The sequence below is a fragment of the Podarcis pityusensis genome, assembly GCF_964106645.2.
Source record: "Podarcis pityusensis genome assembly, chromosome: 4".
In the NCBI taxonomy this organism is placed as follows: Eukaryota; Metazoa; Chordata; class Lepidosauria; order Squamata; family Lacertidae; genus Podarcis; species Podarcis pityusensis.
The window spans coordinates 27,978,831-27,998,610 of NC_138027.1; the positions used below are offsets into that span (position 1 = coordinate 27,978,831).

At 40.6% G+C, this 19,780-nt stretch overlaps 1 protein-coding gene across 1 annotated transcript in view; it reads right to left on the reverse strand.

Annotated features, from left to right (window-relative positions):
- The window catches only part of STARD13 (StAR related lipid transfer domain containing 13), a 247,400-nt gene that overhangs the window by 163,882 nt on the left and 63,738 nt on the right, over window positions 1-19,780 (reverse strand). Inside the window, exon 3 of the mRNA XM_081004067.1 lies at window positions 15,185-15,218. Within this exon, the coding sequence (XP_080860193.1) occupies window positions 15,185-15,218 (34 nt within the window). The remainder of the gene's footprint in view (window positions 1-15,184; window positions 15,219-19,780) is intronic.

Here is a 19,780-nt window from a genome sequence, read left to right on the forward strand (position 1 = left end):
TAAGACCCGTATTGTACATGTACATGCCAGCTTTGTACAGAAACCTTCCCTTCCCTTCTCCCTCTATCACCAGGGATAAGCTTCATTTCTGCGCCTTACATTTGGTATGCATGGCCAGCCTCTCTCTAATGTTGCGTTTCAGTTGTGCTTTGACAGCCCTGATTGCTAATTAGTCTCTGCCTTCTGCTGAATGCTTAATAAATATAAGTAACTGTACATGGATTTATAGTACAAGCAGGCTACTCTAGATAGAGCTCATATTTATTTACTGTTTAGATTTATACACATTATCCAGGTGGCTTGCAATAAAATATTTTATACAACACACATCTTAATACATTGAAGTAAGCTAATCACAGCTACTTAAGACTAGCAACCACATCGTATAAATGAATGGACATAATTGTCATAATCTGGCACATTTCTGATGTAGATGTGGTAGTTCTTTTGATGTAATTATCCCCAGCCCACCTTCTGCCTAATTTACTTTCCATCACACACACGTGTGTGTGTGTGTGTGTGTGTGTGTGTAAGAGAGAGAGATAGAAAAATAATAGCAGTTCAGTGCACAAGCTATTGCACATTCTAGTCAAGAGATTACGAATGGCGACACACAAGCAATCACACACCTAAAAGCATATCCAAATGAAATCAAACAGTGGTTTTCATCCCCATTTGATGCCCATCACCAAGGATTTCCAAGACACTGTGCAGGGTTTCCATGGATATCCAATTATGATGGGGCACAGAAGCAGAAAACTCCATGGAAATAAATGGGCAGATATTTCAGAAGAAATAATATCCTGGTTAAAACTTCAAAAGTACAACCTTCTGCCCATTCTGTTTTTATTATTTGGGGGTGAAATTTGCATAATAACAAACACTCCAGCAGAGCAATCCCAATTGCCTGTTGCTGTCATGGTGGCTTTGCTGAGCTACCAATGCCTCCACAGTCTGGTCACTCATCAGGAATGCCATGCAGAGGAAATAAAGGGTTAAATTCCCAGTCCCTGAACTGCACGGCCCCATTTCTAAATAGCCCTCCCTCCAGGTTTGCTACATAGAGGGGCAAAAAACAGGCAGGTTAAATGCATATGGGCATTTAAAATCTCATTTAATTTGTCCCACAGGACCTAGCTTGGAGATTGCGACTGTGTAATAGATGTGAGTGGCCCCCAGTGACAGTTTTTCAGAGGATTCAGGGAACAGTTGTGGATTAATAGGATGGAGACTTCTCAAGCCTCTCTCTTTAAAATCATCCCCAAAGTTCATTGGAGTTTAGCCTGCAGGAGGATCAGACAAGCCATTAGGCCACACTTGCTTATAATGCTTCAAGAGCATGTTAGAGCCTGCACTGCAATGGCCCAGGTCACTTAGGGACTTTGTTATATTACTGCAGTGCACCACCACCTCCGCTGCCAGCCTCTTGATGCTCTGCTAAACTCATCATTACTGTGAATCAGCAAATATGCCGCATGCTGTTATGTTTAGTGTTTCAGACTTAGTGCTGAAACTGGCAAGCTGTTAGCACTTCATCTGGCTTTATCATTTTGTCGGCAAGGGAAAAGAAACCTTACTCCCTTTCCTTGAGACGCAAAAATATGCTTATGTATTTTGTCGTTCAACAACAACTTCACAAGGAAAGAGTTCGTCCTGTAAGGCTTGTCAGCACAATTGTTCGCAGTGAAAGTGCGGTGGATACTTCAGAATTAACTCACATTCCATCTTATGAGCATGTACATTACTTCCCAACTTGCACACGTTCGATTCATATTGTTAGGCAGTCCATAAACAGTGGAACTCTCCGCCCAGTGGTGCATCTAGCCTTGTATAGCTTTTGCTGTATGCTGAAGACACTTCTCTTAACCCTGGCCTTTTACAGTTAAGATATTCTGTTTTGTGGGACCCATGTCTTTTGCTGAATTTATATTGTTCTGTTTTGAATGGGATGGCTTTACTTGTTCCTTTCATTGTAACTATTTTACCTGCTTTTATAATTGTCTGCCTATATACATAAACATGTAAGGCTGTCATCACGCTGCAGCTTGTGTGGCGGCCAATAGGTGGCCACGCCAACTCCAGCATCACAAATGCAAGGCAGGTAAACAAGAAGCGAACTTTTTTGTTTAATGGAGGGGGAGGTGCTTCACAGAGTGGTTTAGCAAGCCGCTCTGGGAAGTCCCCCCCCCGCAACTGTTAAGAATGGCTGCAGCAAGAGTTAACAGAGGGGCTTCAGAATACTGCTCCATGAAGCACCTCCCTCCTCCTTTAAAAGAAGGTGGGATTTGGGGTGAGTAGTGAGAGGATAGGTGAAGGGGCGGTGTGAAGGGAGGGGGTTGTTTAAGTGCGGGGGGAGGGCACTGGCAAAAGAGTTGGCGGGTAGGTGGTGTTGGCAAATGGAATGAGCAGCCCCTGGGATTTTATATTGTTGTAACCAGCTCTTTGACTTCATGGTAAAGGGCAGGTAAATAAGTAAGTAAGTAAGTAAGTAAATTAATTAATTTGAAAGCTGGTTCTTGTGGTATTTGGGATACATCGTAGAGGATCACAAGTGAAAGCAAATGAGACCACAGTCAGGAATTTATACTGTAGTGGGAAGCAAAAACTTCTCACGTTAGGATCTGGGGAAGGTGAACATGTAAGAACCAGTTGTGTGTTGGAAATGTAAAGAAAAAGAAGGGACTTTCTATCATATGCGGTGGGAATGTAAGAAGGTGAAAGGCTTCTGGGAAATGATATATAATGAATTGAAAAAAATGTTGAAATATACATTTGTTAAGAAACCAGAGGCATTTTTGTTAGGAATGGTAGGAAACGAAATAAATAGAAAAGATTATAAGCTTTTTTTATACGCATTAACAGCAGCAAGAATACTTCTAGCCCAAAAATGGAAGCAAGAAGAATTACCGTCGATGGAAGAATGGAGAATGAAGTTAATGGAATATGCAGAACTTGATAAATTAACAGGAAAGATCCGAAACCTACGAGACCACAGATTCACTGAAGACTGGAGTAAATTTGTTGGAATTTTTTATTTTTTTGAGAAACACCAAACATACAAATTACCATCACCATATAACATACAAGAATATAAAGTAAAATTGACAAAGAGAAAACGAAGAAATAGAAAAAAAACAAAAGATATAGATTAAGATAAGTATTATTCACCAATCGTAGTTTCATAATCTTCAGACTTCCTCACATCTCCCTTCCCTGCGTTCTCAGTCTTATCATTACATACAGCAATTTATTGCCTTATTTTCATTCTTATTATTTAAATTTCCAATAGTGTCACTCCCAATTACTTCCTTTTCATCTATTTTCATATGTCTTACAATAAGATCACTGAAGCCATATTTCATTCAATCGTGCATTGTCCTAACATTCATACAGCTTATAATGTTTTTGTAGATAGTCCTTAAATTTTTTCCAGTCCTCTTCCACCATCTCTTCTCCCAGGTCTCGAATCCTGCCAGTCATTTCAGCCAGCTCCATGTATTCCATCAGTTGCATCTGCCATTCTTCCAGTGTGGGTAAATCTTGGGTCTTCCAGTACTTTGCAATAAGTATTCTTGCTGCTGTTGTTGCGTACATAAAAAAGGTTTGATCTTTCTTTAACACCCCTTGGCCCACGATGCCCAGAAGGAAGGCCTCTGGTTTCTTAAGGAAGGTATACTTAAATACCTTTTTTAACTCATTATAAATCACTTCCCAGAAGGCCTTGATCCTTGGGCACGTCCACCAGAGGTGAAAGAATGTTCCTTCAGTTTCCTTACATTTCCAACATTTATTATCAGGCAGATGATATATTTTTGCCAGCTTGACTGGGGTCATGTACCACCTGTATATCATTTTCATAATATTTTCTTTCAAGGCATTACATGCCGTAAACCTCGCCCCGGTGGTCCATAACTTTTCCCAGTCAGCAAACATAATGTTATATCCAATGTCCTGTGCCCATTTTATCATAGCTGATTTGACAGTTTCATCCTGCGTATTCCATTTCAGCAACAAGTTATACATTTTTGAAAGTACCTTAGTTTTTGGTTCTAACAGTTCAGTTTCTAATTTCGATTTTTCCACCTGGAAACCTATTTTCTTATCTAGCTTAAAGACCTCTCTAATCTGAGCATAATGTAACCAATTTTGCACTTTCTCCTTTAATTTCTCAAAACTCTGCAATCTCCAAGTATCTCCTTCCTTCTCTAGTATTTCCCAATATTTCGGCCAATTGGCCTCCATATTGAGTCTTTTCGGGGCCTTGGCTTCCATAGGTGACAGCCACCTTGGGGTCTTTTCTAATAAATCTTTGTATTTTACCCAAACCTTAAACACGGCCTTCCTGACAATATGGCTCTTGAAAGCCTTATGAATTTTTACCTTGTCATACCACAAGTATGCATGCCATCCAAAAGCATTATTAAACCCTTCCAGATCCAGGACGTCCGTATTCTCTAAAAGTATCCAATCTTTCATCCAGCAGAGAGCTGCAGCTTCGTAATATAACCTTAAGTCCGGCAGGGCAAACCCCCCTCTTTCCTTTGCATCCGTTAAAATTTTAAATTTTATTCGGGGCTTTTTGCCCTGCCAGACAAATTTAGAAATATCTCTCTGCCACTTTGTAAAACATTCCACTCTGTCCACAATCTGTAGGGTCTGAAACAGAAACAACATTCTTGGCAATACATTCATCTTTATCGCAGCAATTCGGCCCAACAAGGAAAGTTTTAATCTTGACCAACTTTCTAAGTCCTTTTTAATTTCTGTCCAGCACTTTTCATAGTTGTCCTTAAATAAATTCAAATTTTTAGCAGTCATATTTACCCCTAGGTATTTTACCTTCTTAACAACTGTTAAATCTGTCTCTTTCTGAAATCTTTCTACTTCCTCAGTTGTCAAATTTTTTTCCAAAACCTTTGTCTTTTGCTTGTTTAATTTAAATCCTGCCATCCGACCAAACTCATGTATCAATTCTAAAGCTCTTTTCGTACTAGATTCTGGCTTCTGCAATGTCAAAACCAAATCATCTGCAAAAGCTTTCAATTTGTACTGTTTATCTCCGACCTGAATCCCTTCAACCAACCGGTCCCCTCTGATCATATTTAAGAGCACCTCCAGGACCGAAATAAATAACAAAGGGGATATGGGGCAACCTTGTCGTGTTCCTTTCTCTATCTTGAACTCTTCTGTCACCACATTGTTAACTATCAATTTAGCTTTTTGTTCTGAATATATTGCCTCTATACCATTTTCAAACCCCCGTCCCACTCCCATCCCTTCAAGATTTTTCCTCATAAACTTCCAGGAAATATTATCAAAGGCCTTCTCCGCATCTATAAAAATCAACACAGCTTTTGTATTAACATTTGTTTGTAAAAGTTCCAAAATATCAATAATATTCCTAGTGTTATCAAACAAATGTCTACCTGGGAGAAAACCAGCCTGGTCCTTATGAATTACTTCCTTTAAAACTTTTTTAAACCTACCTGCCAAAATGTCAGCAAAAATTTTATAATCCACATTCAGGAGAGAGATGGGACGGTAGTTCTTAAGTTGTGTCTTTTCAGTTTCTGATTTAGGTATCAATGTGATGAAAGCTTCTTTCCACGATTCCGGTGCCCTCTTCCCCTCCATAATCTCGTTGCAAACCTCCATTAACGGCTGCGTCAAATAATCTTTCAGTATCTTATAATATTTGGAGGTAAGCCCATCTGGCCCTGGAGATTTGCCCAATTGCATATTCTGAATGGCACCTTCAATCTCTTGTTGTGTTATTTTGTAGTTCAAGATTGTCCTGTTCTCTTGAGACAATTTTGGTAGTCCGTTCCTTCCCAGAAATTTATCTATCTCTGTCTCATCTTGTGGCCCTTGGGTGTAAAGTTGCTTAAAGTATCTCTGGAAACACTTTCTAATCTCCACAGGATTCTGTATATTTCTCCCTTCCATCTCTAAATTAGTCACTGTGTTTAGTTTTTGTCTCTTTTTCAACTGCCATGCTAGCAGTTTCCCACATTTATTTGCCGATTCAAATGATCTTTGCTTCATTAACTTAATTTTCCACTCCACTTCCTGATTTACCAATTTGGAATATTGTGCTTGAAAAAGCTTAATTTCTCTCAGAATTTCCTGTGACTTCGGTTTCGATCTTAACTTTTTCTCACAATCCTTAATTTTCTCCAAGATCTTATCCTTTTTCTCATTCTGTGCTCTTTTCTTAATAGTATTCTGTTGTATCAGAAACCCCCTCATAACAGCTTTACTTGCGTCCCAGATTACTCTTTTTTCAACAGTAGTATTCAAGTTTATTTCGAAATAGTCCTTTAAAGTTTTCTGGGCCTTTTTAATAATCTCTTGATCTCTGAACAGGTTGTCATTCATCCTCCATCTAAAGGAGCCGGTTGTAATTAGTCTCATATCCATCTTTACTGCATTGTGGTCGGAGCAAGTCTTTGGGCAGATTTCCACTTTTCTGATCTTAGGTGCCAGACCTCTAGTTATCCAGATTTGGTCAATTCTTGTCCACGACAATTGGGCTTCAGAAAAAAAAGTTCCTTCTTTACCTAGTGGGTTTTTTGTTCTCCAGATGTCAATCAAGTCCATATTGTCAGTCAATTCAAAAAAAGTTTTGGGTAGTCTGCCATCTTTTGAAATGTTTTGACTTTGTGATTTATCCATATTTGTAGACACCACCCCATTCATGTCTCCCATCATAATGATGTTGCTATAGTCCAGATAGTCCAGCATCATCTCATGCAACTTCTTAAAAAATTCCGATTTCCCTTCATTAGGTGCGTATATTCCCAATATCAAAAACTTTTCGCCTTGAGTTTGTATTTCAATTGCCAAAATTCTTCCTTGCTCATCTTTAAAAAGGAATTTTGGTGATAGGCTCTCCTTTACGTAAATCACCACTCCTCTTTTTTTAACTCTGTCCGATGAAATAAATTCTTGGCCTAATCTTTTATTAATTAACACCTTTCTATGGAGCCTAGTCACATGTGTTTCTTGCAAGCAAATAATGTCCAATTGTTCTTTCTTTAATATATGAAATACTCTTCTCCTTTTTTCCGGAGAATTTACGCCATTAATATTCCAACTAAGAAGTTGCAGAGACATCCTGGAAAAATCTGTTATTCGGTAGATGGGGGCTTTTCTTTCTGGTCGTCAGATCCCAAAGGTGTAGGTCCAGGCGGTGGTGGTGGCCAGGCCTCAGGCCCCGTAATCCCTTTCAGAAGGTCTTCTCCGTAGTCGTGTAAAAATTTATCTTTATCTTCCGGTGTCTTAATTTTCACTTTTTTCCCTCTAAATGTGAAGGATAATCCTTGAGGAAATTCCCACCTAAAAAGAATTGAGTTGCTTCTCAACAATTTTGTTAGTTCCGTATAGGTGGTTCTAAGATCCAGAAGTTGTTTAGGGATATCTTTGTAGATTTCAGCTCTCTTGTCCTGAATTACAAGTGACTTTCCGTAGTGTAAGCCTAGTATTCTTTCCCTTTCCTCCTTTGATCTCAAAGTGATCAAGCAGTCTCTGGGTCTGTCTTTCTTCAATACTCTTCCAAGTCTAAAGGCACTAACAATTTTAAAGTCTTTATCTTCCTCCAAATTCCAGAACTTAGAAAATTCTTTAGTCAAATAGTCCATCAAGTTCCCCTGCTCAGATTCTGCAATTGATCTAAGCCTCAAATTATTCTCCCTAGAGCGTAGTTCAACCATAGACAGGTAGGCCTGATGTTCACCCACCTGTTTTTGCAAAGGTGTAACCTCCTTTTTTACTGCATCCACTTTCTGGTTGGCCTCCTCAGCCAACTTACGATTCTCTGTGGTTGCTTCAAAAAGCTTACCAATTGATTGTGCATGCAGGTTAGATTGTTCAGTCAGTTTATTTAGGCTGGCAGTATTTTGGTCAATCTTAGCCGATTGTGCATCCACTTTTTTATCTAAAGATTCCAATTTCTCAAAGATTTTTTCTAATACTGATTCATTTCCTCCAGATGCCATGCCTTCTAGTGGAGTCAATTCAGTTTCTATTTCTTGTGTTCCCAAAACCGTGGGAACTGATGATCGACGCAACTGGGAAGTCAATGTTGTTTGAGAAAGTTGTGAAAGTTGTTTTGCTTTCGCTTTAGCAGCTCTTGTTTTCCCAGTGCCACTCATTCCAGTCCTGTCTGTATGTCAAGGTCAAGTTGTTTATCTTCCCATGGGAAACTACCAGCCCAGAGAACAAACAAAAAGTTACGGCAGAAAAGGGAAAAAACACCAGTCCCAAGCGATTATAATCCAGTCCAGTAGAGGGAGTTAAAACAAAAGAGTTTCCAAAAAATTTATTCCTAAATTTAATAAGTTTCCCTAAAGTCAGACAAAGTCCCACCAGATTTATTTAAAAGAAAAAGAGATAACCTTCCAGCCTTCTTTTAATAGCAGAGAAAGTCCTTGTTTACACACTGTTTCAGGAAAAGTGCCAATAAAACAATGTATCCAAATAACTAGTCCAGGAGCTCAGATGTAGCAATTCAGTGAAACATAGTAAAGTCCGCAAACTGACAGCTTCAATATTCAGGCAGTCAAGTACCTGGGTTCCCTTGCCAAATTTGTAAATCCACAGGGAGAGGAAAAAATCAATATCCAAAATCCAGAAAGAAGAAAAAAAGAAGAAAAAATAGGATAGATCCCAAATCCACGCGACAGTTCAGCTCATGCACCGAGTTAATAGGAAATTTAAACTTGTCTCAAAGGCTTCAGAGAAAGGGTCATTGCTTTAAATCTTCCGCAAAATAGGGAGACGGACTTCCTGGTTACATCTCCCGCTTTGACCAAATTTTAAAGGATTAATTTAGGTTATTTTAGTCCCCTTTACTCACGGGTTGCAGTTTCAATCCAATAGTCCAGGAAAAAAGGCAGCGCTCTTCGGCAGCAGCTATGCGGCTTCGCTCACACGGAAAGAGCGATCGACTCACAGCACCGCGCTCCCGTCCACGTTCCGAGGCCCCTTACGGGGTCCCTTCTGTGTTTCGGGGGGCGCTTTTGGTGCCCGCCGAGTCCCACGGCCACAGGCTCACTCTGCCTATGGTTTTCCGATGTGGGTCTCCGCTTCGCCGTAGCGGACGACCCATTTCCGCGGAGCTTCCCCTTCAGCAACTGAAGAGGACCGCCATTACCGAACGCGCCGCCTCCGGAAGTCTAATTTGTAAAGTAAATTTGTAGACTATTTGAAAAGTATATGTGATGAACAAATAACGTTTATGGGTTTACAAGAGGCTCTGTGAAAAATAATAATAGAAATATTGTAAAAACGGGAATAAGAGGGAGGAGGTTTTTAATAAAAGGCAATATTAACTTAAGAAATGCGGAAGAAGGTTTAAAACGGAGGATTTGCAGAAGAGCTGAGGGAAGTCCAAAAGAATGTATTTGTGAAAAATTTTGTTATGTGTTTTCAAGATTTTGTATTTTTGTATGTAGCAGAGCTCACAGCAAGGCTGGGCTTAAGTTTCAGTGTGTTCAGCCTAATTTTGCAGTCTATAAGGATAACATATGGTGAACTACTTCTCTTTTGCATTCACCACAGTTTTGCGGTGGGGGGTGGGGGGAACTGATCAGAACTCCCTTACTCCCATTTAATGGCAGACATCTTCCCCTCCAATAGAATGTCTGAACAGAAGGGAAAATTACAGCTGCCTCAGAAACATGGCTGCTAGCGAGGGCCTCTGAGAGAAGCAACTTTCCAGTGCTGATCACCTGTTAGATGAAATTGACTGGGGAGGAATGCAAAGGCCACATTGAAGCATTTCCTACCTGCATTAAAGACTGAGCTGATTATCCCCCCTCTGAGCATCATTTCTGCCTTTTTCATAACATATGTAATCATTAAATGCACAGAATATTACTCACAAGCCATACACACGCATTAGAACACTGGCTAATTACTTTATGATACAGTTATAGGCAACGTTATTGGGACTCTGTATTGAAATAAAATCCATTTCTGGTGCGTAATCACATTTCTGTCAATTCCTAGTATACCATAAAAGGTTCCCCTGAGGAATTGGAATGGCTGTATGCAGCTGCAGCTTTTCTTAGAAAACATTTTAAGTATTCTGATAAACATACTGGAAGGTCTTTTGGACAGCACAGGAAATAGCGTGCCAAGCATATCGGTTTATTTATTTTTTTTAAGTTAAAGGAAATGCAAATGAAACGGGCCAGCCATACAAAGAGAAGCATTTCCCCCTTCCATAAAATGGAATGTCTGGGGGGGTGGTTTGGAAAGAACTGAGGGTCAGTGCGAACTATGCAGGCAACCTCTTGTTCTGACTGGACTGTTAGCCTTGATAATGTCACAGAACGAAGGCGGAGAGGGCAAGGCTGTTTTTATCCATTAATTGATTAAACCTGCTTAGGTTTTGCACACGAGTAAAACAAAAGTTGGGGGGGGAGCACACCCTCTTTGTTCAAATGGATTTTGCTTGTGTCATCACAAACAGACATGTTCTGGGAAGAAACATTCCATCTTGTGTGAGAATGTGAGGGGAGGCCTCTTCTGAGATAGAAAGCTGCTTTGTGCAACACATTCAGGCTGCATTCTGACTGTGTTTCATTCAGTTTTCCTGACGTCTCCTTAGCTGAGCACTCCTGTGTTTTATGTGATCTTTCACATGATGTGAGAAGCCGCTTCTGGAAATCTAGTGGAATTTAGAGCTCATTTCCATGTGAATTGCTTCAAGAAAGATATCCCCATGGAACCCCATTAACCTGGAAAAACACATCATGGGTTTTGTGCTGTAATCTTCCTGCGGTTTTCATGTGATGAAATATGGGGCGGCAATGTTCTGGCCTACAGTTCTTTCCTGTCATTTTAATGAGCAAATCATGCAGGGTGCAAAAGCATTTGTGCACATAAAGAGTGGTGATATGTCCAACGGTGCCCACAGTTGTGTCACACCACACCCACGAGTGTGAATGAAATTTAGTGCAACATTGGCAGTATGTTGATCAAACAGGCACAGTTCCATAATGCAACAGGTACAATGTAAAAGGAACATTGGCTAGCAGGACACAAGCTGTAGCATTAAAAACGGGAAAATAAACACAATAATAAGCCCCAAATCTTACATTGGATGCTTAGAACCTCTTACTCTGGAATATAACTATAATGGAGAAAATTCTGCATGAGATTTCAACAGGAACTAAAAACTCCAGGCACTTTTTATATGATTTGGCATTCCTTTATGACATACACAGCGGAACCATCATTTTCAAGACAACATTCGTCACAAGCAATGCTATTTTTCTAGAAAATGAGGTACCTAAACTCACCATGAATGCCTCCCTTGTTCTCTTATAATGGCAATGGTGCCCACCTGAGAAGTGCCAGAACTGAGTTCTGGTGAGTTCCAGCTGGAAAAAAAGCCCTTGTCACAAGCCTGACAAATCTGGAACTATACTTGATGAACTGCTAAAGTTGATAGTCTTTACTTGTACTTTGTTTTTTTAACTCATGTGCAACTACTCATTCCACATGCTTATTTTATAATTTTGTTTTTCATCTTTTATTTTTTGTCTGCTGTTATAATTGTTTTCTCTGTTTTAGATACATTATAACATAAAATAAGAAACTTTACCAAAAAAAAAAAAGCATGGAAAGATCAAGCAGAAGAAGCAGAAGAGTCATCCATCAGAGTGTCCAAGATCTATTCAGTATGAAAACCAAGTCACAAAAAGTTATAGATGCATTACTTAAAAAAAAATAAAAAAATCCAAGAGAGCAAATCACAAAAGCCAACCCTGCAAATGGTGTAGATAATTCAAGAAACAACCAGAGAAAATAGCTCATGACTAAATCCAAGCAGGTCTTGCTTCAGAATAATATAAGCATATTTTCCCCTCTCCAAGTACCAACCTGGCATTCAAAAGACAGACTCATAACATATAGTAGATAAAAGTTAATGTGCACAAAAATAACAGTTGGGACATTTACGGAGAAAACTATGCTTTTTGATTAACAACAGTAGCATTTTGTTGACATGACAGTAAAAGTGGCTCAACAAGAGAACTGCCAATTAAGACCTCAATTTTCCAGGTCCAGTGTGCTAAATCAGCATCTTTGTCAGCATATACACACACCAGCTCTTGACACTGGCTGCAAAATAAATAAATAAAAGGGGTTCCCTCATCTGCTGATACCTTAGTTATAGTTGTTCTTCGAATAGGTGAATAATATAATTTTTGAACAAAAGGTGTGCTGGCTCATGACAATTTGAGCTATGCAAAACCACAGGGTTTAAGCTAGCTGGTTCAAGCTAGTTACCCAGACAAAATCCACTTGTATGGTTAAAAGTCAGCTGTTCTTTTAAACTTGAATTAGCATTATTTTTAGAATATTAGCTTTACTTTTAAGGGGTTTTTTATGTTTAACACAGAAACTGTTCCAAGCACCATGCACGCACCATTAGGCTTTGAAAGCTGCAATTCTCGTGACTGTGTGTGAGGTTTGTTTGTTTGCTTGCTTGCTTATTTCTGTCCTGTCTTATATGCATCCTAATCTTTTCCAAGCCATACCCACTGACCTTGGAGGGAGAGATGGTCAGTTAGGCATTGGGGGTTCTGAGCCATATAAGGATTTAAAGGTTAAAACCATCACTCCGAACTGGGCTCAGAAACATAATGGCAACCAGGGTAATTGTGCCAGAACGGGTGCCATTTGGTCAGAACTGCCTAATTCCTGCCAGCAATCTGGCTACTGCATTCTGTACCAGATGCACTTTCTGAATCGCATTCAAAAGCAACCCCACATTGCAGCAATATAACCTAGAGGTTACTAGAGCGCAGACCGCTGAATCCAAGTTACCTCTGTCTATAGGTAGAGAAGTGTCTGAGCCATTAGCCAAAGCTGGTTGGAGGCACAACGTTCCACTGAAGTGACCTGTGCCTCAAGCAACAGTAACAGATCCAGGACAACTCTCAAGCTATGGACCTGCGCCTTTTAAAACTGAAAATACAGGGCAGGTATGTAATGACCTCTCCAGTCTGTGGTGACATTTTGTTGCTTGCTGCACCATGATGTGACAACTGCAAATTCTTTGCACATTTTCTTCTGACACACTGACAGCAGCTTTGCTTTTCTGACAAGAATTGTGGTAAACTCCTCATCTTTATTTTATCTGTCAGTACTGTTAAATGCCCTGGATAACGTGCCCGCTACTACCAGAACATTTTCTTGTCTAATATTCAATAGTTCAAGTCTTGCAGCAGAGGCTGGAAAAAGAAAATAATGTCTGAATCCTGGGAGAGACAGGTACCAGCACTTGCTGAACAATATGCTGCTAGGGCCCTGTGCTCAGTTTCTGCCTTCTACTGGCCTTCTACAGATGGACAGACTGAGCATTTTACAGCCACTGACCAAGGCCAGAGCTTCCCTTTCTGTCTGTGCACATCAACGCTCTTTTTATGAGGAAGTCTTCAAGCATATGCCATTGGTTTCCAAGAACCACTGTACTTCTCCAAATATCACTGCTCCCATTCTCTTTTTGGAGTTATCCATTGACAATCTGGTTTATGTTATGTTCCAAACACAGTAGTTTAATACATGACCTGCTTTGATTAACTGCTTCAGCTTTTAAAAAAGAAAATCAGTGCAAAAACATTCACAGTTTTCCAGTAAGGCTCATAGGCTGACTGGGGAGCATAAAGATTAGGTATGAAATTTGCAGCAAAATTCACCATTCCTAAAAATGTGTTCTGAGAACGCCCAGCTCAAGGAGGACAAAGGGCCAGTAGTTTAATTCTTTATTGACAAAGCACAAACTTACAGTAGCTTCTAAGATGCACTAAACACACAAACACACTTCTGGCAACTAAGCAGCTGCTATTCCCTTCCCAGGCTTGCGCTCTGAGCTGGACAGTTGGAGCAACAGTGTAACCATGCCTCCACCCAAACATAAGTTCCCGTGTCTGAAAGGCACACTCAAGCAAACCTGTGACTTCACCCACATGGAAGGTGCCATTGTGCCTGCCTCTTCAGGTCCTTCCTGGTCCTGGGAGACAGTGGGGAAAGGGGTGGCGGGGATTCTACTGGCCTGATTCTCCCAGGAACTGTCTACTTCTTTGTCTCCACCTTCTGGGACGCTTCCCTTTCCTCCAGCCCTGGCTCCTGCCTCGTGAGAGGCACAAAACTCCACCAATCACTGATTCCTTCCGCTGGATCAGCTTGAACATCCCTGCCTCCACCACACACTCCTCAGAGCCCTGCCAGTCCCTGACAAAATGCTTGTAATGCCTTCTCATCTTCTCATGGTGATGTTTTTGAGACATTCTGTATTTGCCAACATGCATCTTCTCCATCTCAGATTTTTAATGTGAGCCAAAAATAAATTTAGGGAGCTTGTACTGTTTCGAAGCAGGCATTAAAAGCTCCCCAACCCTCGGCTGAAAGAAATGTGGGGGGTTGGGGTTGGTAATAAATAAAATCTAAAATATAAACCAGAACAAGTCTGTCCAGAACTGCAGCAGTTGCACCCATGCACAGATGGCAAGCCACTTCAAAATGCCTGGTACCCACTCTTTTACCATGCACTCCTATATTCCCTCCTAAAAAAGTACATGGAAATAATTCATGAGCAGTAGAATGGTTCATCATGAGTTACCACCCCCGTCGTTCTGCCCGGACACTGAGGTCCAGCGCCGAGGGTCTTCTGGCAGTTCCCTCACTGTGAGAAGCAAAGCTATAGGAAACCAGGCAGAGGGTCTTCTCGGTAGTGGCGCCCGCCCTGTGGAATGCCCTCCCATCAGATGTCAAAGAGATAAAAAACTACCTGAGATTTAGAAGACATCTGAAGGCAGCTCTGTTTAGGGAAGCTTTTAATGTTTGACATTTTAATGTATTTTTAATCTTTGTTGGAAGCCGCCCAGAGTGGCTGGGGAGGCCCAGCCAGAAGGTTGGGGTACAAATAAATTATTATTATTATTATTACTTTGACGGCTCCCATTTTGCTCCTTTCCTGTCATGTCTGGGAGCAACAATCCCTTGTTTAGTGTTATATCAGATGTGATGCTAAACCAGGGATCGTGGTTTGTTGCTCCTCTTTGTGCAGGGGGAAGAGCAAAGTGGGAGCAATCTCTGCATTCACAACAAACAATTGACTATAGTTTAGTGTGACAATGTGAACTATATATAATAACAATGAGCGACCTACCTGCTTTTTCTCTGTTCAACTCCTGAGACAGCATCTGCAAGAAAGAATTACGTTTCTTAGCTGGCAAAACATTTTGTTTCCTTTCGAAATAGCAGAGGCACCCAAAGTAAAAGAGGATATTAAATTCTGAGATATCACCATCGTTGTCTGACCGACTCTAATGCTGCGAAACAACAGGTACTGATAATGATTTTTTGTGAACTCACAGACGGCTGCCAAAAAAGGTTTTAATTAAGGGCTCGACCTATAGTCGTAAACAGATATTTACTCATTTAAAATATTTATGTCCCTTTTTTCCTTCTGGTTGCTGAGATCCCTACGGTGGCTAACACCACGAACAGTATTAAAACACTAATATAACGTTAAAATACAGAAACAAAGACAGTGTGTCAGATAAAAAAAGAGCCAACTTTAAAATGCTGAGGGACAATACAGTTGAATATTGTGAGGCAGACAGTATATACAAGTGTACAGGTGAAATGGCTAGAGCTCATGTGTGTGGAATTTGGTGATGTTAGTTCTTCCAATAACACAGAGTTCTCAATGTCTCCTTATGTAGGTAAATCCCTGAGCACTCAAAACATTTGATGGTAGTGCCTGAGAACACTAACCTTTTTGTCCCTTCACAGGGCTGGCACCTATAATATCTGGTGCCTAGGAATGTGAAACATTTCTCAAGTATTAGGGGCTCTGATTTTTTATTTTGTATTTTAAATCAAGTTGTCTTCTCTGCATGATTTACTGCACATTAGGCACACTCATTTTTATGGTCTGCTCTACAATATTTGAATGATGTGGCTAATGGACTTCCATAGTGCCCAGTGCTATTTTTCTAGAAAAAGAGGTGCCAGAACTCACCACGAACACCTCCCTTGTTCTCTTAGAATGGCAATGGGGTCCACCTGAGAGGTGCCGGAACTGAGTTTTGGTGAGTTCTGGCTGAGAAAAAGCCCTGATAATTCCATCGGTAAACTGTTGGGGTTTTATTTTGTCATAATAAGGCTTGTGATTTTAAAATTTCCATGGAAATGATGACACAGAACAAGCAGTTTTGAAATTACAGAAATATGTGCCACAGTTGTCTTAGTTCTCTTTGAGCATGTGTCAGCCCCCATCCTCCAGCTCTGCCTCCTACGATTTCTGGTTCTTTTTGTGAAACTGTACCAACAAAAAATACAGTTATGTCTCTTGACCAATTCCAAACGGGAACACAAAACCTGACAGATGAAAAGTAATTTATAGAAATAATGTCTTATAGGAAATGGCACTCGTGGAACGCTAGGACAGCAATTTATCTAAGCTGAATGGAAAGCATCAGCCTGAGCCATAGAAACTATGAATGAGCATCACCCCAACTGAGTGGGGAAAAACCTGACAGCATCTGCAAATAGGACTAATAATGGCACACAAAAGAATTTAGATTTAGTGCTTTTATAGGATGCCTCAAAACAGTACTAAGAGTACCAACAGTATTAAATATATTATTACATTGCAATAATATGTTTGTTTATTTAAAGGTAAAGGTAAAGGTACCCCTGACCATTAGGTCCAGTTGCGGACGACCCTGGGATTGCGGTGCTCATCTCACTCTATAGGCCAAGGGAGCCAGCGTTCGTCCGCAGACAGCTTCCAGGTCATGTGGCCAGCATGACTAAGCCGCTTCTGGCGAACCAGAGCAGCACACGGAAACGCCGTTTACCTTCCCACCAGAGAAGTACCTATTTATCTACTTGCACTTGACGTGCTTTCAAACTGCTAGGTGGGCAGGAGCTGGGACTGAGCAATGGGAGCTCACCCCGTTGCGGGGATTCGAACCACCAACCTTCTGATTGGCAAGCCCTAGGCTCTGTGGTTTAGATCACAGTGCCACCCGCATCCCTATATATGTTTATTTACTCAGAAGCAATTCTCACTGAGTCCAAAAGGTCTTACTTTCAAATAAATGTGTATAGGGTTTCACTGTCTAATTTGCTTATGGCAGTTAAAAAAATAAGCAGCAGCCAAGCAAATTTAAAAATTCTTAATTCCATTTTCTTTCTTGCTGAGATTTGGAAGCTCTGACTACAGCTGAGTTACTCCTGATTTACCTGAATAAGAAAATAACAGTTGTTTCCCTTTGCTTTGTATAAAATTGTCTCAAGCCAGTACTCTTATTTCCTAGGTTTGCCAAAGTCTGAGTACCAAACCTCCGGTTGCCAACCTGGTGCCCATGAGATCAGTGGTGCCCTTGAATTCTGCTGGTGCCCACAAAGCCTCTAAGTACATAGAGCCAAAGGAGAAAGCTAGAAGAGCAGTTTTCTCTTTTCAAGACTCCTGAACAGTGATTGGGAAAGTGATTGAGTTAGGCAGAGATGGGAGGGAGAGTGTTTGTGGAACAGAGCAGCCAGAGGGAGAAAACAGGGTGCCACAGGATTCGGAGGGAGAGAAGGTGATATACAAGGCATGCACATACACACGTAAATTGAATCCCATAAAACTGAACCTCTAGAAATTGCATCATTTAAAATGGGTCCTCTCCCGCCAACCTCAAATCACAGAACTGTAAAAATCACAGATTCAGAGCTTTCCAGATGCCCGTAGATGAGTTGTGTGATTTGTTGATGGTTTGGTTGTCGTCCCACATAAAAATCATTACCAGGTGTGCTTTCGATTGATGTTTTTGTGGTGCTGTCAAGTAGAGCACCTATGATTCCGCCCACCTCTGTGCAGTCTACTAATATAAGCTTTTATTTGACAGCAGTTTTAGGATGTATAATCATGCAAATTCCAGAGGATCTGTTGTAATTCTACTAGATTCCACTTTTACTCAAACCTCATAGAAAAGCAAAGTGTGCGTGCTTTCTTGATGTCTCTCATGGGTGTGTAATGAGGAGGAGATGGGGGCCATGGCATTCTTTCAATATATTATTATTATTATTATTATTATTATTATTATTATTATTATTAATTTATATACTGCCCTATAAAATATATGATACAGTAGTACCTTGGGTTAAGTACTTAATTTGTTCCGGAGTGTTCTTAACCTGAAACTGTTCTTAACCTGAAGCACCACTTTAGCTAATGGGGCCTCCCGCTGCTGTTGCGCCACCAGAGCATGATTTCTGTTCTCATCCTGAAGCAAAGTTCTTAACCCGAGGTACTATATCTGGGTTAGCGGAGTCTGTAACCTGAAGCGTATGTAACCTGAAGCGTATGTAACCCGAGGTACCACTGTATATATCAACATATAATCAAAATAATTAATCATATATCATCAGAAATATAAAATTCCAGATATTCACACAGGCCCCAAAAGGGTGGAAACCCCTGGAACTCATAGGCTTCCCCGTGGCTAACAGCAGTTTTGGGACATGAATTAAATCAGGAAAACATGAGGTTTAATACAGGAGGTGTATCTGACAATTAAATCTGCCTGGCCAGATAGATCTGACACCACCTGGATGAATTAGCAGATAAAGTAGCAATGATTGAAGATATTTGCCTCACATATTGGTTAAACTCAGTAAGATGCAAAATCGCTACACAAGTTCCTCCTTGCTTTCTTCTTGGTTATCTTGTTTGCAATCGCTGCCATCCCTAGGTATATCAACCTTGCAAAAAAGGGTTACCCAAAGAGATTCAGGAAGCCTTTAGCCTGCTTTCAAATGCACCACTTCAATCACTTAAAACGTATATAATCCCATAAAACAATTGAGGTGGCCTGTGCAGTGCCTGCCTAGAACAGAAACACTGATGAAAAGCACAGAAGGTCGTTCAGCTTTGCTATAGAAGTTCTAAAGCTGCGTTTGTCTGCATTGCAGAGTGCTATAAAAACCATTCACTCGCTCAGTTGCTTCTCCCAGGAGCAAAAGGTACCAGTTCATTTTGGCAATCCTTGCTGCGTCTGAAAAGCGTTGGGAGGCAATTTAAAAACAATTTCCGAGGGAACATTAGATTCCCACCCCACCCCACCAAGTCTGTCCTATGTGAATTAAAAACATGAACCATTCATTTTATTTAAATGGATCTGGCGCAGTTTAGAATGATGAGGTTTGTAAAGCAAATTTAGAGCACTTTGCAAACAAATGATTCAGCATCTCAATTTTTTATTTTTGCTTTACATGTTGCTAGGTACAATGCACACCCTTAGGCAGGCTTATTGCTGTAGATTTGAAAGATTGGCTTGTATACAAGTCCCTCTCTTTGCACAGATGTGTACCAGGTAGCGTTATAAGACCATCGTTGTCACACTCTTTTGACGCATGGTCAAATAAAGAAGCACCTATCAGACTTAATGGCTGTTTGCAGTGCATAGGAAATCAAATGGTGGTTGGTGTCTGGTTGTTCCTTCATAGCCATGTCCCTATCTGCCCCCACCTGACATCATATATGACATCAGGTGTTGGACAGGTGGGTGTATTTTGTGGGCAACAGTCTGACAGGTCAAATTGGAATCCCTGCCAGGCCTAATTAAACCAGTCCCCACCCCCTGGTTATATGGAGATTCTGAAAGATAAGGGTTCATAGTCCTTCCTCTGGCTTTGGGGTCATAGTGTTTCTTTCAGCACTGAATCACAATCTGATCTGTAAAATGGGAACACTTGCGTGACTTTG